Genomic DNA, 23,979 nt, shown 5'->3' with positions numbered 1-23,979 from the left:
TTAATCATTGGTACAAGAAAGATAGAACCATGATTTAATCTGGTAAAAAGGGCAAAATCTGACCCTCCCATCTGAAGGTCACAGCAGAAATCCTAAATCAGAGCAGGAAGCGGTTTTCTAAACTGTTATTATCCAATTTTGTGAGTCAGTTTTAGAGTTCTTTTGTCCTTAATTAAAAGGATTAGCACCTGGTGTGGTGTTCAGGCTACTATAGCCCATCTGGTCCCAGTTTTGGTGTGAATTTGCATAAGCAAGCAGTGGTACAAAGGCTAGGTAGTTAAGGTGTCATGTACTGTTTACCTTACTTAGATCCAATGAACAGACTGAAGGTTTCCTTTGTTTTTGAAGATAGAAATAAAGCACAAGCGTTTTTTAACGGGCTCGTCCGGGATTTGAACCCGGGACCTCTCGCACCCAAAGCGAGAATCATACCCCTAGACCAATGAGCCTCACGTTGAAGCATTTTACAAGATTTTTGCCAAGCAAAATGCTATTTATGCCATGTGATTCAAGAGAAGACTATAACTTTATTTTCAATACCCATTATTGAACCATTTATGGTTTACCTTGCCTTTGCCCAAAAGTGGCCGGGATAGACTCCAGTAACCACATGAGCCCAAAAAGGAGTGGAAGGCTCACAAACTTTAGCCTTAATCATTGGTACAAGAAAGATAGAACCATGATTTAATCTGGTAAAAAGGGCAAAATCTGACCCTCCCATCTGAAGGTCACAGCAGAAATCCTAAATCAGAACAGGAAGCGGTTTTCTAATTTTTTTATTATCCAATTTGGTGAGTCAGTTTTAGAGTTCTTTTGTTCATAATTGATGTGATTGGCACATGGTGTGGTGTTGGGCTGCTTTAGCCCATCTGGCTCAAGTTTTGGTGTGAATTTGCATAAGCAAGCAGTGGTACAAAGGCTAGGTAGTTAAGGTGTCATGTACTGTTTACCTTACTTAGATCCAATGAACAGACTGAAGGTTTCCTTTGTTTTTGAATATAGAAATAAAGCACAAGCGTTTTTTAAAGGGCTCGTCCGGGATTTGAACCCGGGACCTCTCGCACCCTAAGCGAGAATCATACCCCTAGACCAACGAGCCTCACGTTGAAGCATTTTACAAGATTTTTGCCAAGCAAAATGCTATTTATGCCATGTGATTCAAGAGAAGACTATAACTTTATTTTCAATACCCATTATTGAACCATTTATGGTTTACCTTGCCTTTGCCCAAAAGTGGCCGGGATAGACTCCAGTAACCACATGAGCCCAAAAAGGAGTGGAAGGCTCACACACTTTAGCCTTAATCATTGGTACAAGAAAGATAGAACCATGATTTAATCTGGTAAAAAGGGCAAAATCTGACCCTACCATCTGAAGGTCACAGCAGAAATCCTAAATCAGAGCAGGAAGCGGTTTTCTAATCTTTTATTATCCAATTTGGTGAGTCAGTTGTTAGAGATCTGTTGTTCATAATTGATGTGATTGGCACCTGGTGTGGTGTTGGGCTGCTTTAGCCCATCTGGTCCCAGTTTTGGTGTGAATTTGCATAAGCAAGCAGTGGTACAAAGGCTAGGTAGTTAAGGTGTCATGTACTGTTTACCTTACTTAGATCCAATGAACAGACTAAAGGTTTCCTTTGTTTTTGAAGATAGAAATAAAGCACAGGTGTTTTTTAACGGGCTCGTCCGGGATTTGAACCCGGGACCTCTCGCACCCTAAGCGAGAATCATACCCCTAGACCAACGAGCCTCACGTTGAAGCATTTTACAAGATTTTTGCCAAGCAAAATGCTATTTATGCCATGTGATTCAAGAGAAGACTATAACTTTATTTTCAATACCCATTATTGAACCATTTATGGTTTACCTTGCCTTGCCCAAAAGTGGCCGGGACAGACTCCAGTAACCACATGAGCCCAAAAAGGAGTGGAAGGCTCACAAACTTTAGCCTTAATCGTTGGTACAAGAAAGATAGAATCATGATTTAATCTGGTAAAAAGGGCAAAATCTGACCCTCCCATCTGAAGGTGACAGCAGAAATCCTAAATCAGAGCAGGAAGCGGTTTTCTAATCTTTTATTATCCAATTTGGTGAGTCAGTTTCAGAGATGTGTTGTTCATAATTGATGTGATTGGCACCTGGTGTGGTGTTGGGCTGCTTTAGCCCATCTGGCTCAAGTTTTGGTGTGAATTTGCATAAGGAAGCAGTGGATGCAATTAGTGAAAGTGTCATGCTTTTTTTATTACCTATGCTCAATGAACAGACTGATTGCTTCTGTTGTTTTAAAGACAGAAGAAATACACTACATTCAAGGGCTCGTCCGGGATTTGAACCCGGGACCTCTCGCACCCTAAGCAAGAATCATACCCCTAGACCAACGAGCCTCACGTTGAAGCATTTTACAAGATTTTTGCCAAGCAAAATGCTATTTATGCCATGTGATTCAAGAGAAGACTATAACTTTATTTTCAATGCCCATTATTGAACCATTTATGGTTTACCTTGCCATTGCCCAAAAGTGACCGGGATAGACTCCAGTAACCACATGAGCCCAAAAAGGAGTGGAAGGCTCACAAACTTTAGCCTTAATCATTGGTACAAGAAAGATAGAACCATGATTTAATCTGGTAAAAAGGGCAAAATCTGACCCTCCTATCTGAAGGTCACAGCAGAAATCCTAAATCAGAGCAGGAAGCGGTTTTCTAAACTGTTATTATCCAATTTTGTGAGTCAGTTTTAGAGTTCTTTTGTCCTTAATTAAAAGGATTAGCACCTGGTGTGGTGTTCAGGCTACTATAGCCCATCTGGTCCCAGTTTTGGTGTGAATTTGCATAAGCAAGCAGTGGTACAAAGGCTAGGTAGTTAAGGTGTCATGTACTGTTTACCTTAGTTAGATCCAATGAACAGACTGAAGGTTTCCTTTGTTTTTGAATATAGAAATAAAGCACAAGCGTTTTTTAACGGGCTCGTCCGGGATTTGAACCCGGGACCTCTCGCACCCGAAGCGAGAATCATACCCCTAGACCAACGAGCCTCACGTTGAAGCATTTTACAAGATTTTTGCCTAGCAAAATGCTATTTATGCCATGTGATTCAAGAGAAGACTATAACTTTATTTTCAATACCCATTATTGAACCATTTATGGTTTACCTTGCCTTTGCCCAAAAGTGGCCGGGATAGACTCCAGTAACCACATGAGCCCAAAAAGGAGTGGAAAGCTCACACACTTTAGCCTTAATCATTGGTACAAGAAAGATAGAACCATGATTTAATCTGGTAAAAAGGGCAAAATCTGACCCTCCCATCTGAAGGTCACAGCAGAAATCCTAAATCAGAGCAGGAAGCGATTTTCTAATCTTTTATTATCCAATTTGGTGAGTCAGTTTCAGAGATCTGTTGTTCATAATTGATGTGATTGGCACCTGGTGTGGTGTTGGGCTGCTTTAGCCCATCTAGCTCAAGTTTTGGTGTGAATTTGCATAAGCAAGCAGTGGTACAAAGGCTAGGTAGTTAAGGTGTCATGTACTGTTTACCTTACTTAGATCCAATGAACAGACTGAAGGTTTCCTTTGTTTTTGAATATAGAAATAAAGCACAAGCGTTTTTTAACGGGCTCGTCCGGGATTTGAACCCGGGACCTCTCGCACCCTAAGCGAGAATCATACCCCTAGACCAACGAGCCTCACGTTGAAGCATTTTACAAGATTTTTGCCAAGCAAAATGCTATTTATGCCATGTGATTCAAGAGAAGACTATAACTTTATTTTCAATGCCCATTATTGAACCATTTATGGTTTACCTTGCCTTTGCCCAAAAGTGGCCGAAATAGACTCCAGTAACCACATGAGCCAAAGAAGGAGTGGAAAGCTCACAAACTTTAGCCTTAATCATTGGTACAAGAAAGATAGAACCATGATTTAATCTGGTAAAAAGGGCAAAATCTGACCCTCCCATCTGAAGGTCACAGCAGAAATCCTAAATCAGAGCAGGAAGCGGTTTTCTAATTTTTTTATTATCCAATTTGGTGAGTCAGTTTTAGAGTTCTTTTGTTCATAATTGATGTGATTGTCACATGGTGTTGTGTTGGGCTGCTTTAGCCCATCTGGCTCAAGTTTTGGTGTGAATTTGCATAAGCAAGCAGTGGTACAAAGGCTAGGTAGTTAAGGTGTCATGTACTGTTTACCTTACTTAGATCCAATGAACAGACTGAAGGTTTCCTTTGTTTTTGAAGATAGAAATAAAGCACAAGCGTTTTTTAACGGGCTCGTCCGGGATTTGAACCCGGGACCTCTCGCACCCGAAGCGAGAATCATACCCCTAGACCAACGAGCCTCACGTTGAAGCATTTTACAAGATTTTTGCCTAGCAAAATGCTATTTATGCCATGTGATTCAAGAGAAGACTATAACTTTATTTTCAATACCCATTATTGAACCATTTATGGTTTACCTTGCCTTTGCCCAAAAGTGGCCGGGATAGACTCCAGTAACCACATGAGCCCAAAAAGGAGTGGAAGGCTCACACACTTTAGCCTTAATCATTGGTACAAGAAAGATAGAACCATGATTTAATCTGGTAAAAAGGGCAAAATCTGACCCTCCCATCTGAAGGTCACAGCAGAAATCCTAAATCAGAGCAGGAAGCGGTTTTCTAATCTTTTATTATCCAATTTGGTGAGTCAGTTTCAGAGATCTGTTGTTCATAATTGATGTGATTGGCACCTGGTGTGGTGTTGGGCTGCTTTAGCCCATCTAGCTCAAGTTTTGGTGTGAATTTGCATAAGCAAGCAGTGGTACAAAGGCTAGGTAGTTAAGGTGTCATGTACTGTTTACCTTACTTAGATCCAATGAACAGACTGAAGGTTTCCTTTGTTTTTGAATATAGAAATAAAGCACAAGCGTTTTTTAACGGGCTCGTCCGGGATTTGAACCCGGGACCTCTCGCACCCTAAGCGAGAATCATACCCCTAGACCAACGAGCCTCATGTTGAAGGATTTTGCAAGATTTTTGCCAAGCAAAATGCTATTTATGCCATGTGATTCAAGAGAAGACTATAACTTTATTTTCAATGCCCATTATTGAACCATTTATGGCTTACCTTGCCTTTGCCCAAAAGTGGCCGGGATAGACTCCAGTAACCACATGAGCCAAAGAAGGAGTGGAAAGCTCACAAACTTTAGCCTTAATCATTGGTACAAGAAAGATAGAACCATGATTTAAACTGGTAAAAAGGGCAAAATCTGACCCTCCCATCTGAAGGTCACAGCAGAAATCCTAAATCAGAGCAGGAAGGGGTTTTCTAAACTTTTATTATCCAATTTGGTGAGTCAGTTTTAGAGTTCTTTTGTTCTTAATTGAAAGGATTAGCACCTGGTGTGGTGTTCTGGCTACTATAGCCCATCTGGCCCTTGTTTTGGTGTGAATTTACATAAACAAGCAGCGGTACAAAGGCTAGGTAGTTAAAGTGTCATGTACTGTTTACCTTACTTAGATCCAATGAACTGACTGAAGGTTTCCTTTGTTTTTGAAGATAGAAATAAAGCACAAGCGTTCTTTAATGGGCTCGTCCGGGATTTGAACCCGGGACCTCTCGCACCCTAAGCGAGAATCATACCCCTAGACCAACGAGCCTCACGTTGAAGCATTTTACAAGATTTTTGCCAAGCAAAATGCTATTTATGCCATGTGATTCAAGAGAAGACTATTGCTTTATTTTCAATACCCATTATTGAACCATTTATGGTTTACCTTGCCTTTGCCCAAAAGTGGCCGGGATAGACTCCAGTAACCACATGAGCCCAAAAAGGAGTGGAAGGCTCACAAACTTTAGCCTTAATCATTGGTACAAGAAAGATAGAACCATGATTTAATCTGGTAAAAAGGGCAAAATCTGACCCTCCCATCTGAAGGTGACAGCAGAAATCCTAAATCAGAGCAGGAAGCGGTTTTCTAATCTTTTATTATCCAATTTGGTGAGTCAGTTTCAGAGATCTGTTGTTCATAATTGATGTGATTGGCACCTGGTGTGGTGTTGGGCTGCTTTAGCCCATCAGGCTCAAGTTTTGGTGTGAATTTGCATAAGCAAGCAGTGGTACATAGGCTAGGTAGTTAAGGTGTCATGTACTGTTTACCTTACTTAGATCCAATGATCAGACTGAAGGTTTCCTTTGTTTTTGAAGATAGAATTAAAGCACAAGAGTTCTTTAATGGGCTCGTCCGGGATTTGAACCCGGGACCTCTCGCACCCTAAGCGAGAATCATACCCCTAGACCAACGAGCCTCACGTTGAAGCATTTTACAAGATTTTTGCCAAGCAAAATGCTATTTATGCCATGTGATTCAAGAGAAGACTATTGCTTTATTTTCAATACCCATTATTGAACCATTTATGGTTTACCTTGCCTTTGCCCAAAAGTGGCCGGGATAGACTCCAGTAAACACATGAGCCCAAAAAGGAGTGGAAGGCTCACAAACTTTAGCCTTAATCATTGGTACAAGAAAGATAGAACCATGATTTAATCTGGTAAAAAGGGCAAAATCTGACCCTCCCATCTGAAGGTGACAGCAGAAATCCTAAATCAGAGCAGGAAGCGGTTTTCTAATCTTTTATTATCCAATTTGGTGAGTCAGTTTCAGAGATCTGTTGTTCATAATTGATGTGATTGGCACCTGGTGTGGTGTTGGGCTGCTTTAGCCCATCAGGCTCAAGTTTTGGTGTGAATTTGCATAAGCAAGCAGTGGTACATAGGCTAGGTAGTTAAGGTGTCATGTACTGTTTACCTTACTTAGATCCAATGATCAGACTGAAGGTTTCCTTTGTTTTTGAAGATAGAATTAAAGCACAAGAGTTCTTTAATGGGCTCGTCCGGGATTTGAACCCGGGACCTCTCGCACCCAAAGCGAGAATCATACCCCTAGACCAACAAGACTCACGTTGAAGTATTTTTCAAGATTTTTGCCAAGCAAAATGCTATTTATGCCATGTGATTCAAGAGAAGACTATAACTTTATTTTCAATACCCATTATTGAACCATTTATGGTTTACCTTGCCTTTGCCCAAAAGTGGCCGGGATAGACTCCAGTAACCACATGAGCCCAAAAAGGAGTGGAAGGCTCACACACTTTAGCCTTAATCATTGGTACAAGAAAGATAGAACCATGATTTAATCTGGTAAAAAGGGCAAAATCTGACCCTCCCATCTGAAGGTCATAGCAGAAATCCTAAATCAGAGCAGGAAGCTGTTTTCTAATCTTTTATTATCCAATTTGGTGAGTCAGTTTCAGAGATTTGTTGTTCATAATTGATGTGATTGGCACCTGGTGTGGTGTTGGGCTGCTTTAGCCCATCTGGCTCAAGTTTTGGTGTGAATTTGCATAAGCAAGCAGTGGTACAAAGGCTAGGTAGTTAAGGTGTCATGTACTGTTTACCTTACTTAGATCCAATGAACAGACTGAAGGTTTCCTTTGTTTTTGAATATAGAAATAAAGCACATGCGTTTTTTAACGGGCTCGCCCGGGATTTGAACCCGGGACCTCTCGCACCCTAAGCGAGAATCATACCCCTAGACCAACGAGCCTCACGTTGAAGAATTTTACAAGATTTTTGCCAAGCAAAATGCTATTTATGCCATGTGATTCAAGAGAAGACTATAACTTTATTTTCAATACCCATTATTGAACCATTTATGGTTTACCTTGCCTTTGCCCAAAAGTGGCCGGGATAGACTCCAGTAACCACATGAGCCCAAAAAGGAGTGGAAGGCTCACACACTTTAGCCTTAATCATTGGTACAAGAAAGATAGAACCATGATTTAATCTGGTAAAAAGGGCAAAATCTGACCCTCCCATCTGAAGGTCATAGCAGAAATCCTAAATCAGAGCAGGAAGCTGTTTTCTAATCTTTTATTATCCAATTTGGTGAGTCAGTTTCAGAGATCTGTTGTTCATAATTGATGTGATTGGCACATGGTGTGGTGTTGGGCTGCTTTAGCCCATCTGGCTCAAGTTTTGGTGTGAATTTGCATAAGCAAGCAGTGGTACAAAGGCTAGGTAGTTAAGGTGTCATGTACTGTTTACCTTACTTAGATCCAATGAACAGACTGAAGGTTTCCTTTGTTTTTGAAGATAGAAATAAAGCACAAGCGTTTTTTAACGGGCTGGTCCGGGATTTGAACCCGGGACCTCTCGCACCCAAAGCGAGAATCATACCCCTAGACAACGAGCCTCACGTTGAAGCACTTTACAAGATTTTTGCCAAGCAAAATGCTATTTATGCCATGTGATTCAAGAGAAGACTATAACTTTATTTTCAATACCCATTATTGAACCATTTATGGTTTACCTTGCCTTTGCCCAAAAGTGGCCGGGATAGACTCCAGTAAACACATGAGCCCAAAAAGGAGTGGAAGGCTCACAAACTTTAGCCTTAATCATTGGTACAAGAAAGATAGAACCATGATTTAATCTGGTAAAAATGGCAAAATCTGACCCTCCCATCTGAAGGTCACAGCAGAAATCCTAAATCAGAGCAGGAAGCGGTTTTCTAATCTTTTATTATCCAATTTGGTGAGTCAGTTTCAGAGATCTGTTGTTCATAATTGATGTGATTGGCACCTGGTGTGGTGTTGGGCTGCTTTAGCCCATCTGGCTCAAGTTTTGGTGTGAATTTGCATAAGGAAGCAGTGGATGCAATTAGTGAAAGTGTCATGCTTGTTTTATTACCTATGTTCAATGAACAGACTGATTTCTTCTGTTGTTTTAAAGACAAAAGAAATACACTACATTCGAGGGCTCGTCCGGGATTTGAACCCGGGACCTCTCGCACCCGAAGCGAGAATCATACCCCTAGACCAACGAGCCTCACGTTGAAGCATTTTACAAGATTTTTGCCAAGCAAAATGCTATTTATGCCATGTGATTCAAGAGAAGACTATTGCTTTATTTTCAATACCCATTATTGAACCATTTATGGTTTACCTTGCCTTTGCCCAAAAGTGGCAGAGATAGACTCCAGTAACCACATGAGCCCAAAAAGGAGTGGAAGGCTCACAAACTTTAGCCTTAATCATTGGTACAAGAAAGATAGAACCATGATTTAATCTGGTAAAAATGGCAAAATCTGACCCTCCCATCTGAAGGTCACAGCAGAAATCCTAAATCAGAGCAGGAAGCGGTTTTCTAAACTGTTATTATCCAATTTTGTGAGTCAGTTTTAGAGTTCTTTTGTCCTTAATTAAAAGGATTAGCACCTGGTGTGGTGTTCAGGCTACTATAGCCCATCTGGTCCCAGTTTTGGTGTGAATTTGCATAAGCAAGCAGTGGTACAAAGGCTAGGTAGTTAAGGTGTCATGTACTGTTTACCTTACTTAGATCCAATGAACAGACTGAAGGTTTCCTTTGTTTTTGAAGATAGAAATAAAGCACAGGCGTTTTTTAACGGGCTCGTCCGGGATTTGAACCCGGGACCTCTCGCACCCAAAGCGAGAATCATACCCCTAGACCAACGAGCCTTACGTTGAAGCATTTTACAAGATTTTTGCCAAGCAAAATGCTATTTATGCCATGTGATTCAAGAGAAGACTATAACTTTATTTTCAATACCCATTATTGAACCATTTATGGTTTACCTTGCCTTTGCCCAAAAATGGCCGGGATAGACTCCAGTAAACACATGAGCCCAAAAAGGAGTGGAAGGCTCACAAACTTTAGCCTTAATCATTGGTACAAGAAAGATAGAACCATGATTTAATCTGGTAAAAATCGCAAAATCTGACCCTCCCATCCGAAGGTCACAGCAGAAATCCTAAATCAGAGCAGGAAGCGGTTTTCTAAATTGTTATTATCCAATTTTGTGAGTCAGTTTTAGAGTTCTTTTGTCCTTAATTAAAAGGATTAGCACCTGGTGTGGTGTTCAGGCTACTATAGCCCACCTGGTCCCTGTTTTGGTGTGAATTTGCATAAGCAAGCAGTGGTACAAAGGCTAGGTAGTTAAGGTGTCATGTACTGTTTACCTTACTTAGATCCAATGAACAGACTGAAGGTTTCCTTTGTTTTTGAAGATAGAAATAAAGCACAAGCGTTTTTTAACGGGCTCGTCCGGGATTTGAACCCGGGACCTCTCGCACCCTAAGCGAGAATCATACCCCTAGACCAACGAGCCTCACGTTGAAGCATTTTGCAAGATTTTTGCCAAGCAAAATGCTATTTATGCCATGTGATTCAAGAGAAGACTATAACTTTATTTTCAATACCCATTATTGAACCATTTATGGTTTACCTTGCCTTGCCCAAAAGTGGCCGGGATAGACTCCAGTAACCACATGAGCCCAAAAAGGAGTGGAAGGCTCACAAACTTTAGCCTTAATCATTGGTACAAGAAAGATAGAACCATGATTTAATCTGGTAAAAAGGGCAAAATCTGACCCTCCCATCTGAAGGTCACATGAGAAATCCTAAATCAGAGCAGGAAGCGGTTTTCTAATCTTTTATTATCCAATTTGGTGAGTCAGTTTTAGAGTTCTTTTGTCCTTAATTGAAATGATTAGCACCTGGTGTGGTGTTCAGGCTACTATAGCCCATCTGGCCCCAGTTTTGGTGTGAATTTACATAATCAAGCAGTGGTACAAAGGCTAGGTAGTTAAAGTGTCATGTACTGTTTACCTTACTTAGATCCAATGAACAGACTGAAGTTTTCCTTTGTTTTTGAAGATAGAAATAAAGCACAAGCGTTTTTTAACGGGCTCGTCCGGGATTTGAACCCGGGACCTCTCGCACCCTAAGCGAGAATCATACCCCTAGACCAACGAGCCTCACGTTGAAGCATTTTGCAAAATTTTTGCCAAGCAAAATGCTATTTATGCCATGTGATTCAAGAGAAGACTATAACTTTATTTTCAATACCCATTATTGAACCATTTATGGTTTACCTTGCCTTTGCCCAAAAGTGGCCGGGATAGACTCCAGTAACCACATGAGCCCAAAAAGGAGTGGAAGGCTCACAAACTTTAGCCTTAATCATTGGTACAAGAAAGATAGAACCATGATTTGATCTGGTATAGAGGGCAAAATCTGACCCTCCCATCTGAAGGTCACAGCAAAAATCCTAAATCAGAGCAGGAAGCGGTTTTCTGAACTTTCATTATCCAATTTGGGTGAGTCAGTTTCAGAGATGTGTTGTTCATAATTGATGTGATTGGCACCTGGTGTGGTGTTGGGCTGCTTTAGCCCATCTGGCTCAAGTTTTGGTGTGAATTTGCATAAGGAAGCAGTGGATGCAATTAGTGAAAGTGTCGTGCTTTTTTTATTACCTATGCTCAATGAACAGACTGAATGCTTCTGTTGTTTTAAAGACAGAAGAAATACACTACATTCAAGGGCTCGTCCGGGATTTGAACCCGGAACCTCTCGCACCCTAAGCGAGAATCATACCCCTAGACCAACGAGCCTCACGTTGAAGCATTTTACAAGATTTTTGCCAAGCAAAATGCTATTTATGCCATGTGATTCAAGAGAAGACTATAACTTTTTTTTCAATACCCATTATTGAACCATTTATGGTTTACCTTGCCTTTGCCCAAAAGTGGCCGGGATAGACTCCAGTAACCACATGAGCCCAAAAAGGAGTGGAAGGCTCACACACTTTAGCCTTAATCATTGGTACAAGAAAGATAGAACCATGATTTAATCTGGTAAAAAGGGTAAAATCTGACCCTCCCATCTGAAGGTCACATGAGAAATCCTAAATCAGAGCAGGAAGCGGTTTTCTAATCTTTTATTATCCAATTTGGTGAGTCAGTTTTAGAGTTATTTTGTTCTTAATTGAAAGGATTAGCACCTGGTGTGGTGTTCAGGCTACTATAGCCCATCTGGCCCTAGTCTTGGTGTGAATTTACATAAGCAAGCAGTGGTACAAAGGCTAAGTAGTTAAGGTGTCATGTACTGTTTACCTTACTTGGATTCAATGAACAGACTGAAGGTTTCCTTTGTTTTTGAAGATAGAAATAAAGCACAAGCTTTTTTTAACGGGCTCGTCCGGGATTTGAACCCGGGACCTCTCGCACCCTAAGCGAGAATCATACCCCTAGACCAACGAGCCTCACGTTGAAGCATTTTTTCAAGATTTTTGCCAAGCAAAATGCTATTTATGCCATGTGATTCAAGAGAAGACTATAACTTTATTTTCAATACCCATTATTGAACCATTTATGGTTTACCTTGCCTTTGCCCAAAAGTGGCCGGGATAGACTCCAGTAACCACATGAGCCCAAAAAGGAGTGGAAGGCTCACACACTTTAGCCTTAATCATTGGTACAAGAAAGATAGAACCATGATTTAATCTGGTAAAAATCGCAAAATCTGACCCTCCCATCTGAAGGTCACAGCAGAAATCCTAAATCAGAGCAGGAAGCGGTTTTCTAATCTTTTATTATCCAATTTGGTGAGTCAGTTTTAGAGTTCTTTTGTTCTTAATTGAAAGGATTAGCACCTGGTGTGGTGTTCAGGCTACTATAGCCCATCTGGCCCTAGTCTTGGTGTGAATTTACATAAGCAAGCAGTGGTACAAAGGTTAAGTAGTTAAGGTGTCATGTACTGTTTCCCTTACTTGGATCCAATGAACAGACTGAAGGTTTCCTTTGTTTTTGAAGATAGAAATAAAGCACAAGCGTTTTTTAACGGGCTCGTCCGGGATTTGAACCCGGGACCTCTCGCACCCTAAGCGAGAATCATACCCCTAGACCAACGAGCCTCACGTTGAAGCATTTTTTCAAGATTTTTGCCAAGCAAAATGCTATTTATGCCATGTGATTCAAGAGAAGACTATAACTTTATTTTCAATACCCATTATTGAACCATTTATGGTTTACCTTGCCTTTGCCCAAAAGTGGCCGGGATAGACTCCAGTAACCACATGAGCCCAAAAAGGAGTGGAAAGCTCACAAACTTTAGCCTTAATCATTGGTACAAGAAAGATAGAACCATGATTTAATCTGGTAAAAAGGGCAAAATCTGACCCTCCCATCTGAAGGTGACAGCAGAAATCTTAAATCAGAGCAGGAAGCTCAAACTCAAACTCAAACTTTATTTATTTATATAGCGCCTTTCATTTAGGTTAAAAACACAAAGCGCTTAACATAAAAACAGATAAAACAGTCATAAAAAATGAAAGTTGTTCAAAACAGAAAACAAAGGACAATCCCACAAAGAAGGTACCCCTCCCTCACCACCCCCCATCCCCACCCACCCAGTTACCCCAGTAGAACAGTGAACAGAAACAAATAACTGCAGTTGAAGAAGGTCTGGCTTGGTACTGCTGTGAGGAAACGATATTATGGGGATCATTTCATTCCAAGGCCCAGCCGGACCACAGGGGCCATTACCGCAGCGCCCGCCTAACACAGGGCAGCCCAGGGCCCCATCCATGGCTATTAGACCACAGAGTGGGACCCCAGCCCGCCCAACCAGAACGGGCACCACAGCAACGGCACGCCCTACAGGTCAAGCTGGTGGTGCCCAAGAACGATGGATCCCCCAGAGGAAGCTGTTTTCTAATCTTTTATTATCCAATTTGGTGAGTCAGTTTCAGAGATCTGTTGTTCATAATTGATGTGATTGGCACCTGGTGTGGTGTTGGGCTGCTTTAACCCATCTGGCTCAAATTTTGGTGTGAATATGCATTAGGAACCAGTGGATGCAATTAGTGAAAGTGTCATGCTTTTTTTATTACCTATTCGCAATGAACAGACTGATTGCTTCTGTTGTTTTGAAGACAGAAGAAATAAACTACATCAAGGGCTCAAAAAGGAGTGGACGCTTTGGAAAAAACTATACAGTGATCTCTCGCTATAACGCGGTTTACTTTTCACGGTTTCGCTACTTCACGGATTTGCATCGTGCATTGTGTTCTGCATTCTGATTGGCTAAAAAGTCACTCTGCTTCTTCTCTACCTGTGCATCAATAACGTTGCAGTTTAATATGTACACGTACGTAAAACAGCTTGCCAAATTTACATTACGTACGTGCAAATCATCTTGCAATTTCGAGTTTCTCTAAACCCAAAGAAAAAGAGCAACAACAACAACTGCCTATCACTATGTTCTTCTCCCGAACCTGACAGGCTGCACCGCGGGCTTCAAAAGAGGAAAACACTGCAGAGGGAGTCAGGATGCAGCGGCTCCCTCTAAAGAGCAGTGAAATACACCTGAGTTGCTATTTGTTCGACTGTACTTTGTATTTTTTTCATAATCATTTTAAATTTTCTCCCGTTTAATCCAACTACTCGGGTCGCGGTGGGCAGGGCTAATCTCTGCGATTCGAAGCCTTCTGTTCACATCGATGATTAAAATTATTATTTGACAGTACAGTACAGCAGTTATTTGTTGAAAAAAAAACGTTTCTAAAGTACCTTTATTTGTGAAACAAATGCTTGAACCTGTAAAATGGTTTGTTCTTTCTTTTCAATGTATAATAGAGTATTTAATTGTATAATAATTGTAAAAAAAAAAAAAAATAGAGGTTTCTTAGTTCCTACTTCACGGATTTTGTCTATCACGGGTTCTTTTTGGAACGTAACCCCCGCGAAAAACAAGGGTTTACTGTACCCCACATCACAAACTTTAGCCTAAATCATTGGTACAAGAAAGATGGAACCATGATTTTATCTCTTAAAAATGCCAAATTCTGACCCTCCCATCTGAAGGTCACAGCAGAAATCCTGACTGAGAGCCGGTATTCTAATCTTCTATTATCCATTTTGGTGAGTCAGTTGTAGAGTTCTTTTGTTCTTAATTGAAAGGATTAACACCTGGTGTGGTGTTCAGGCTACTATAGCCCATCTGGCCCCAGTTTTGGTGTGAATTTGCATTAGCATCCAGTGGATGAAATTAGTGAAAGTGTCATGCTTTTTTTATTACCTAATCCAAATGAACAGACTGATTGCTTCCTTTTTTTTGAAGACAGAAGAAAAAAACAATGTTGAAGGGCTGGTCTGGGATTTGAGCCTGGGACCTCTTGCACCCAAAGCGAGAATCACACCCCTAGACCAGGGGTTTGCAACCATTGTCATTCAAAGAGCCATTTCGGACCATCCCTAATGAAAAGAAAGCACCCGGAGCCACAACCCGTTTTGACATCATTATATATATTATGCATGTATATATTACATCAAGGGTGTTCATTACGTCTATCGCGATCGATCGGTCGATCTTCAAGGACACGATTGTAGATCTCGGGCCTGAAAAGATTAAAAAAATATAAAAAAGTACTTCTTAAAAATCCATCAGCCAATCAAAATCCTCACTGAGAAGTACGGGACTTGATTGACATGTAGATTGGCCAATCGGACATCCTCTGAAACATACATCACTGCAAATGCACATTAAAGGAGTATACCCTGGCTGCGTGTGGGAGGAGCTACCAGCTGAAGTTATGGTCTGATCGGTGCATGGAGCAATGTGTTTATCAATGCATGGTAGACACTGAGAATGTGGAGAGATCAGGTTTATTATTTTGGAGAGTTCTACTTGGTAACCATGTTTCCATGTTTCAGTTCATAAAATCATCCCAGAGAAAGTCTCTGCTTCAACTCCCGCAGGGAAAGCTGCGCCTAAATCTGATGCCCGTGTTTGCATCTTTCTGAGTCTGACAGAGTTTGAAGCCAAAGTCCCTTCCCACGCCTCTTACCTGCTTTTCTTGTCTACTTGTTCACCTGTTCATATCCTCTGCAGCTGAGTTTTTTCCCCTGCGCTCCTCAGTGTGTCCTACACAGAGAGCGCAAAATACGGTCATCATAGGTTGACATGATAGTCGGGGCGCTCCAGCGAAGTACAAGGATGAAAAAGCAGGACGCAGGTTATAGCGGGGATAGAGCGGGTTAAGAAAATGAATGGGAGAAGGCAGCCCGCTCAAGAAATATATTCATTAGTGTACACATTTTATTATTAGTCTGAACTATCTTTTATTTAGAAAAACTTTTATTTTGCTAAATCAGTCCAGTACGAAAAAAACATCAACAAAAGCTGTGTTGGGCGGTTTTTGGCTGGGTCTGGCGGTTTTCAGATGACTTTTGGGCTGGAAAACTGTGACTCTATCTGGCAACACTAGCGCAAACTCTGTGTCATCAGCGAGTTGCTCTCTGCCCCGCAGCACGTCAAGTTCCCGGCAGAAGACCAATCCGGACACCGAAGTGTTTATTGAAGCCGCCCCGCGTGTCTCCTCCTGCTATCAGTTCTGCAGTTCTTGCCTGATAAATACGAACTCAAAGGAAGCTGTTTTTTACGTGGCAGACGCTTCGTACGGACCCAGCAGAGCCTTTGAAATGCCATGAAAAATGAACAAACTAAAATAAAATGTAATTATTATAAAATACTCATTATTTTCCAAAGTCACAAGGAGCCACAACAGAAGGATGAAAGAGCCACATGTGGCTCCGGAGCCATGGGTTGCCGACCCCTGCCCTAGACCAACGAGCCTCATATTGAAGCACTTTACAAGATTTTTGCCAAGCAAAATGCTATTTATGCCATGTGATTCAAGAGAAGACTATAACTTTATTTTCAATACCCATTATTGAACCATTTATGGTTTACCTTGCCTTTGCCCAAAAAGTGGCCGGGATAGACTCCAGTAACCACATGAATGCTAAATCATTGGTACAAGAAAGGTGAAAGCAGGTATTCTAATCTTCTATTATCCAATTTGGTGAGTCAGTTTTAGAGTTCTTTTGTTCTTAATTGAAAGGATTAGCACCTGGTGTCCGAAGGAGGTCCGCGAAAGGCGGAAATGCTGCTACGTAGTCCTCAGAACGTCTACGTCTGATAGTTCCAGCATTGTATAGTGTAAACATAAAAATCGGATACGGGTCACTTTTAAAAGATGATGTAAGCGGGTTTGCCTATAAAGTCGGATATAGTCAGAAAATCGGATTTCGGCATCAAGACCTGCAGTGTAAATGCAGTCTAATTGAACTAAACTGCTATCAGAATAATCAGCACATAAAACAGTTTTAAATAATTTATTTATATGGTTTTTGCAGTTTAGCTCCTCACAATCATATGCACACCCATTTGTACGTCTAATTGTGTCGAAAAGAAAACAAAGATGTTTCTCTGAAAACGTGATGAACTTCTTCACTTAAAATGGGAAAAAAACGTGTGAAATTACCTCACTGATCAAAACATAAAATGTTTACACACTGAATTGAAACTCTTTACGATTTTTACCACCAAACATTGATTTCTGTCTCAGCAGGAAGTTAAAGAAGTTGATACGATCGTTGAAGGAGAAAGAAGCAACACCGAACGCCAGGGAGGATGAAAAACCTCCCCAACAGTGGAACCTGGACTACGCCCTGGCCCCCTTTGACGGTCTAACGCCAGAATACATGGAAATGAGTGAGTCCAAAGCATTCCAATTTTATTTTTTTTTAATTTTTAGAATTTGCACCCAATGAACCTAAACTCTACGTGCCACAAGCACATCGATGGATTACACTGAGATTTTCCTAATCAAGTTTAATTTAGTCTTAGTTTTAACTGCATAATGAAAATGTTTAAGTAGGATATCAACGACAAAAACTGAATCCAGGGTTTGCATGAAGAATGAATCCTATAATTCTACACAATTGCAGGAGAAAAGAGTTGCATGGGCCAACATGGTAAAGGTAAACTCCCATCAGTTGGTCCTCTCTGCATTTGACCCTTCCCAATGTCCCGTTTTTAGAGTATAGTATAGTATATATGGTAAGACCTCATTGTGGATTTGAACCCACAATCTCAGGGAAAACCCTCCACCACTTGTCCATTAAGCTTCACATAAAATGCGCAGAAATCTAACTTCTATTTCACCAAATAATTTCAATTACCTTTATTTATAAACCACCGTATCTCCAAACGCTACAAATATCATGACAAAAGTCAGTAGTAGAACATGTTAAGAACATGTGGCAAATTCTTTCATGGACAAAACTGTCATACTCAGCTCTGCTGTTTGTCCTTTTTATGTTTTTATAATGAGGGCCTCACTTAAAAGGGGGTTAAACAGGGCTTCCAATAGGATTTATTATTAATATGGGTTGGTGTATAGGAAATGTCAGTTAGGAAAGATCTCAAAAATATGCACCATCATTTATTTGTGAAACAAAGAAATCATGTCATAGGCCAATCCTAACCATGCTTGGTATGAACTTGAACATAGTCTAGTAACTGATGGTGGTTAAAGACCAGATCATGACAAGGTATCGTTCTGGGTGGAGATCAGGGTACAACAGGGCCAGAGAACCCCCCTGGAATGTGATGGCGATTGGCTAAGAAGGAAGGCGGGCAGCTTAGCCATTTGTTCAGAATGAAAGCATGATGATTGAATGATGGTACAGTGAAGTAACAGTATATCCTGAACAAGGCTGCATGGTGGTGCAGTGGTTAGTGCTCTGGCCTCACAACAAGAAGGCCCCTGGTTCAAGTTCTGGCTGGGGGGGAATAAATCAGAACTCCTCGTGCGTTTGTGGGTTTTCTCCAGGTACTCTGGCTTTCTCCCACCATCCAAAAACATGCTTCATAGGTTAATTGGTCACTTTAAATTGTGTGAAGGTGTGTATGATTGTGGCCCTGGTGACCTGTACAGGTTGTCGCCTGCCTTTGCCTGTAAGTCCTTGAGATAGACTCTGGCAGCCCCGTGACCCTGAAGGGTAAAAACAGATTAAAAGATGAATGAAGGCACAGCAGCCCGAAGACAGCAAGACTTTCACTGTTGAAATGGTGCCAAAGTTTCACAATATGTTGACTTTATGTTGCATGTTTATCTGCAGATACAAGTAACATAAAAAAAGCTCAATAGTAGCCAATTCTGGTCATCTGATGATTTAATGGGCTCCTGCGCCTCCTCCCTCTGAAAAGGAGTTAAAAGAATATGCACCTTGAAAAAGCATAAAAGAAAATGTAATGCATCAACTTCCTATTTATAAAATCTCACAGGTTGGTATTAAATAATCTAAGGAGCTCTGCCTGAAGTCCATCATGCTGTATTGACATTTAGATGTTTTCTTTATCTGGCCCTTTTAGTGCTGTTGTTTCCAATAGGAAAATGAATAAATCTACACAGGGAGTGATGCAAATATTCTTTTGAGCTGGAGCACACTGACACGGACACAATTCAAAATGGGTTCATGCCAGTCAGAAGCCACAAATAATAAACACTGAAAGTCCATGTACAGATCAAAGCTCTTTGGATAATGGGTCTCATCTGGAGGTTAAATGTAAAACATTTTTTACATTCAACTTTAAAGGACCTGAATGTAATTAGCCACTGACATATTTATACACATCTCAGCAGGGGCAGGCATGCAGAGATGTCTTTCCTTGACATATTTGGGTTGAAATCACACGTTTCTAAAGCTCAATCATGTGTTTCAGGATCGAGGCCACCCCACCCCACTGCATGACGACAACCCTTAGTTTTGATCACTAATTCCTTAGTGGACAATAATCATTCAACCTAATAAAATAAATCAAGGAGGCCGCAGTGGTTGGAAACTGGTTTAGTTGTTTCTGGTTGACCATTGCAATGTGTCAAGCATTTACTTTCATGTAGGTGCAGGTGGAGTAGGGGTTAGCAGTCTCATCTCACAGTGTGGTTCAAATCCTGGCTGGGTTCTTTCTCTGAGGAGTTTGCATGTTCTCCTCAAGCATTCGTGGGTTTGCTTCAGTTTTCTCCCAGAGTCCAAAAACGTGCAGCATAGGTTCATTGGTGATTCTCAATTGTCTGTTGGTGTGGTCCTGTGATGGACTAGCAACCTGTCCAGAGTCCCTCACCTTTCCCACCCAGGAGCTGAGAAAGGCTCCAGCAACTCAATGACCCTAAAATAGATTCAGTGCATTTGGAAAATGGATAGATGGAATTACTTTCAAAGTTCAAATCCAAGACTATTTAGACATAGAATTTTGGGAATGATCAGAATGCTGATCAGTGAATTATTTTATGTTGGAATGTTTTAAATAAGTGACAGAACCTTTTGAAAGAAAACAAGATTTTAAACTGTGGTTCAAATCTGATTTACATGCTTCTTTAAAAGCTCATAAAATATGAAGATTACAGATGAAAGGGCTAAATTCCAACAATTCTTGTTATCAATAAATCATGAAAAAAAAGACATTAAACTGTCCAAAACAGTCCACTTGGATTACTCTACAAACTTCAACGGGTCAAACTGAAAGAAGTGAAAGTTATTTCAGAAACAAATTGAAGGTGCATCTGTTGCATATACTGGTCACACCATCCATTTTCCAGACCTACTGAATCCCATTCAGTGTTGCTGGAGCCTATCCTAGATACTGTTGAGTGTAGGTGAGATACATGACCTGTAGGTGGATGGATCACTTTTCCCCTTCACAGGGCCACAGAACTACGGGAGCATTTAGAGTAGAGTCACTAATTAACCTATGAAGCATTTTTGACAGTAAGAGAAAGCTGTAGTCCCTGCAGAAAACCCTACAACATGAGGAGAACATGCAAACTACACATAGATAGAACCCAGCTTGGATCTGAACCAGAACCTCTAGAGCCTGAATCATGCCTGTTTTCCACTCTCTGCTGATTAGCAATTCACATCTTGACTTACTGAACACACTGGATTTAGGTTGTCAGCATCAAGCAGTGCAGGTAGAGCTGAAAAACAGAAAGGGTTGAGGCTCTTGAGGACCAGGGTTGGCCAGCCCCCCCTTAGGCTATGAAGCAAGAGTGCAAACCACAACACCACAGTGGAGCCCGAAATCAGTCAGTGAGGCCGTATCTGTCAATTGAATCAATCCATTAAACAGGTGGAACACATCAGGTTTCTGATTAAACAGCAGGAATATTGCACAAGTGTTTCAGTCTGGAAACAGAAAAGGTCTTAAACATTGCACAATATAATGACATGGTGTAGGATACTATACAGACAGACACGCTTCCTGTCCCTCAGATTTTAATGGAATTGGATCCAATGTCTAAGTAAAAAATGACAAATTCTTTTGCTGCCTAATTGTCCTGATCCGTATCTTAGTAGAACAGCCTTTGTTTTAATCAATAAAAAAAGAGAAGGCAAAAATAAACCTAAACAAGTTTATATCAGTGGCTGTAGAAAGGTGAATCTGCATATGTGGCAAATATAGTTTTACATCTTTAAAACCGGATCATAAAAAACTGTCATTTTTCATGGTTCCCCAGAGCAGGCCTGCACTCAGAACTGACAGACCTCTGCTTACGTTGGACAGATGTTGTGGGTTTCCAGCAAGACGTGGCTTTGCATCCAATAATGCTTTTTTTCCAAACATAAAGTTGTCAGTTTCCATTTTTCATGAGAAACCATGAAAGAAAACATAGTTTTTTGGGATCTCACACCTGTTTGTTGTAATAATTCCCAGGATGATAAATAACAGAAATCAGCTTTGAACGTGCAGCTCTGAGCTGGGAGATCAGGGAACATCTGCAGAAGGTCATGGACACAGACCTGGGTTGCTAGTGGAGGTCAAACATCCAGAAGGAGCAGCTCTGAGAAAAGCATCTTTCAAATTGAACAGACCAAAATTTATCGATTGAAGGTTGTAACTTGTGTCTTTCCCACGTCATGTCCGTGTTTACAGCCATAAAGAACCGCTTTGGGTTAACATTAGCAGAGCTGGTTTTACTGTGTTTATGGAGCAAACAAGGAAAACAAAAACACAAAGAGTTACAGCAGCATAATTCAGACCAGCTTTGTACATTTGAAAGCGTCTTGTTTTAATGTCTGCATCCTTCTCATGGCCTTTGTATGTCTCTAAGGCTCACTAATAGGTACACTATATAGGGCGTTTGCCATTTTATCGAGTGTCTGAAACTACAATTCCAAAGTCCAGCACCCTGGAAAATTCCCAGAAGTCTCTAAAAAAACCCAGTATGTATTGATGGTCACTAGATTAGCAAATATAGACCACAATGCATTGTGTTTAAACAATTTGTCATTTAAAAACATGTATTTAAATGTATCCTTTTAAATCATCCATGTTTTCATCATCAGAACACAGTGGATTTATGAATAGTCTTCACAAAATGTTTATATTTATTAGGTTTTTAATGAGTGACCTTAGATTCTGTGTTCAAAACAAAAAGAGGAAAACGTAGTAAGCACGTGTCTGACAGGCATTAAAATCCAGGGCTCTGAATAGTATACCAACCTGCAAATTCTTTCAGAGGTTAGGGAGTAGTGAAGGATTTTGGACACAGCTGTAGTGAGATAATCCTTTTCTGGATCCACTTTGGCCTCATTCCAGTCGTGGGAGTCGATCCAAGCAGGGACGCTCTGGATGAGGTGTTCTGTTGTGATTGAAGGGTCATTAGAACAATATTATGTTTTCTTTAATCATGTTTATTTTGTAGGTTGTCTGAAGTTGCAAAAATATGAAAAAGTACAGCTTTTGTTTTTATGTATTTACATTGTCTTAGCATCGTCACATCATAGAGCCAGATCAGAGAAACTTCATTGAAACCAGTTTTTTGTGGTATTCCTGAGAGGGCATCGTGGCCCGGCTGTCCTAAAGATCCTTTACACTCAGTGATGGAGATGTGGGTGGAGTTAGGCGACTGAATCCACCTCTAAAGACCCTTTTATCGTTGCTTCATTGACTTTAATATCTTTAATTGATAGATGACTAAAGATTGGGTATTGGTGGAAGCCAGATATATGTGTCTGATTTAAAGTAAAGGCTCATGACAGGTTTTTACGATAATCAAGGCTCTCTGGATAAATTGGCATCAATGCTTGTGAGTACGTTCAAACCACCCTCAGCAACCCACATTCAAGCGTCCATTTCCAATTTAATAGTCTACGTATGTTTTTACGACCGTTTTTATGACCGTTTTCGGGCATAAACCTTAACGTTTTATTCTATGGAATCCTCATGAAACGGTTTTAATGAGGACCCCAATTTATTGTTTTCAATCTACATAACTTTTAGAGTGCCGAAGAGGAGGTGAACATGAAATTCATGATGCTCAGAACTGTTTCACTTTGGATTTAGCAGAAATAATTGGAAAAAGAGAAGCAACGACTGATCTGCTGCCATTCAGGCCGGCCTCCAGGAGTCAGGTTGCAGAGAACAAGACGTACCGCTTTAATACATGACCAGAAATATATGTACATGCATGCAAAGTCAAGTCAGTGAGACTGACTTGACTTTGCATGCAAAACAACCTTAAACTGGATACATTTAGATTAAAAGGAAAACTTTTTAGGAGCCATCTTACAGTCTGAGATGAGAAAACAACAGGCTGATTTTCTTTTTTCTCCTTTGTTTGTGGTCTGAACCCGTCAACCTCAGCTCAGGTACATACCCAGGTTATTCTAAGCTTGCCCTCTAGCGTTCACGGGCCCCTTCGTCGTATTTTCTTCCGCTCTCATTGTGTGGTTGCGTCCTCCTCGGGTGAAGCTGTCAGTCTGCAGCTGGCTGGAAAACCCCGCTCCCACACTGCTTATGTTCCAGCCTCTGATCTGAGCAAACTGCACTGCTGCTCTTAAGTTTCCTTTTCACTGCTGATCATTAATCAATATTTTAAAACATGCAGTTCAACCTTTACAAATGTTCAGTAGGAACCTTTTTTTCAGTACAATAGTTATGTAGAGACCCCGATTTAAATTACACAAGCTCGCATGATAGTTTAGATTGAATACTAACAATGATGTCGGCTCTCTGTCTGGACTTTGATGTTCTTGCTGCTCCTCTAAATCTAATAGTTCAGGTGTTGCGATAGCTGCAAACACATTTTCACACTTTAAGATAAAAGTCCCTCCTCTTGTCTGAAGAAAATAAGCCTCATATTGAAAATTCACTGCATGGATTGATGTCAGAGCAGTAGACTCTGGGGCTCAGATTGGTGTATTTTGTATTTTTCAAATGCCCCAAACGGCTGTACAGAGCCATGTTTCAGTGTTGGTCTGATGGCATTGTGGGGATTCTAAACCAAAATGGTAAC

General features: G+C 40.8%; 1 protein-coding gene and 19 non-coding genes across 26 annotated transcripts in view; 1 reads left to right on the top strand and 19 right to left on the bottom strand.

Moving 5' to 3' along the window:
• Positions 1-23,979, top strand: part of ano2b (anoctamin 2b) — a 262,039-nt gene that overhangs the window by 213,836 nt on the left and 24,224 nt on the right. For 4 of the 7 annotated variants that reach the window (XM_020714024.3, XM_020714026.3, XM_078941775.1 and 1 more), the window contains one exon: positions 17,245-17,390. In XM_020714024.3, the coding sequence (XP_020569683.1) occupies positions 17,245-17,390 (146 nt within the window). The remainder of the gene's footprint in view (positions 1-17,244; positions 17,391-23,979) is intronic. The other 3 variants (XM_020714025.3, XM_078941774.1, XM_078941776.1) reach the window with 1 other exon arrangement.
• trnap-ugg (transfer RNA proline (anticodon UGG)) lies at positions 378-449 on the bottom strand. Its single transcript has one exon. It is a non-coding gene; the product is annotated as a tRNA-Pro (tRNA).
• On the bottom strand, positions 1,028-1,099 carry trnap-agg (transfer RNA proline (anticodon AGG)). The gene has a single exon. It is a non-coding gene; the product is annotated as a tRNA-Pro (tRNA).
• On the bottom strand, positions 1,678-1,749 carry trnap-agg (transfer RNA proline (anticodon AGG)). The gene has a single exon. It is a non-coding gene; the product is annotated as a tRNA-Pro (tRNA).
• Positions 2,312-2,383, bottom strand: trnap-agg (transfer RNA proline (anticodon AGG)). Its single transcript has one exon. It is a non-coding gene; the product is annotated as a tRNA-Pro (tRNA).
• trnap-agg (transfer RNA proline (anticodon AGG)) lies at positions 2,962-3,033 on the bottom strand. Its single transcript has one exon. It is a non-coding gene; the product is annotated as a tRNA-Pro (tRNA).
• Positions 3,611-3,682, bottom strand: trnap-agg (transfer RNA proline (anticodon AGG)). Its single transcript has one exon. It is a non-coding gene; the product is annotated as a tRNA-Pro (tRNA).
• Positions 4,261-4,332, bottom strand: trnap-cgg (transfer RNA proline (anticodon CGG)). Its single transcript has one exon. It is a non-coding gene; the product is annotated as a tRNA-Pro (tRNA).
• Positions 4,910-4,981, bottom strand: trnap-agg (transfer RNA proline (anticodon AGG)). Its single transcript has one exon. It is a non-coding gene; the product is annotated as a tRNA-Pro (tRNA).
• On the bottom strand, positions 5,560-5,631 carry trnap-agg (transfer RNA proline (anticodon AGG)). The gene has a single exon. It is a non-coding gene; the product is annotated as a tRNA-Pro (tRNA).
• On the bottom strand, positions 6,209-6,280 carry trnap-agg (transfer RNA proline (anticodon AGG)). The gene has a single exon. It is a non-coding gene; the product is annotated as a tRNA-Pro (tRNA).
• trnap-ugg (transfer RNA proline (anticodon UGG)) lies at positions 6,858-6,929 on the bottom strand. The gene has a single exon. It is a non-coding gene; the product is annotated as a tRNA-Pro (tRNA).
• Positions 7,507-7,578, bottom strand: trnap-agg (transfer RNA proline (anticodon AGG)). The gene has a single exon. It is a non-coding gene; the product is annotated as a tRNA-Pro (tRNA).
• trnap-cgg (transfer RNA proline (anticodon CGG)) lies at positions 8,790-8,861 on the bottom strand. Its single transcript has one exon. It is a non-coding gene; the product is annotated as a tRNA-Pro (tRNA).
• Positions 9,440-9,511, bottom strand: trnap-ugg (transfer RNA proline (anticodon UGG)). Its single transcript has one exon. It is a non-coding gene; the product is annotated as a tRNA-Pro (tRNA).
• Positions 10,090-10,161, bottom strand: trnap-agg (transfer RNA proline (anticodon AGG)). Its single transcript has one exon. It is a non-coding gene; the product is annotated as a tRNA-Pro (tRNA).
• trnap-agg (transfer RNA proline (anticodon AGG)) lies at positions 10,739-10,810 on the bottom strand. Its single transcript has one exon. It is a non-coding gene; the product is annotated as a tRNA-Pro (tRNA).
• On the bottom strand, positions 11,375-11,446 carry trnap-agg (transfer RNA proline (anticodon AGG)). Its single transcript has one exon. It is a non-coding gene; the product is annotated as a tRNA-Pro (tRNA).
• trnap-agg (transfer RNA proline (anticodon AGG)) lies at positions 12,025-12,096 on the bottom strand. The gene has a single exon. It is a non-coding gene; the product is annotated as a tRNA-Pro (tRNA).
• Positions 12,676-12,747, bottom strand: trnap-agg (transfer RNA proline (anticodon AGG)). Its single transcript has one exon. It is a non-coding gene; the product is annotated as a tRNA-Pro (tRNA).

This window comes from Oryzias latipes, chromosome 23, assembly GCF_053564925.1.
Source record: "Oryzias latipes strain Hd-rR chromosome 23, Olatipes_Hd-rR_3.1".
NCBI classification, from domain to species: Eukaryota; Metazoa; Chordata; class Actinopteri; order Beloniformes; family Adrianichthyidae; genus Oryzias; species Oryzias latipes.
Note: the sequence above shows the minus strand (reverse complement) of the source record. Positions and strands in the feature narration are given on the sequence as shown.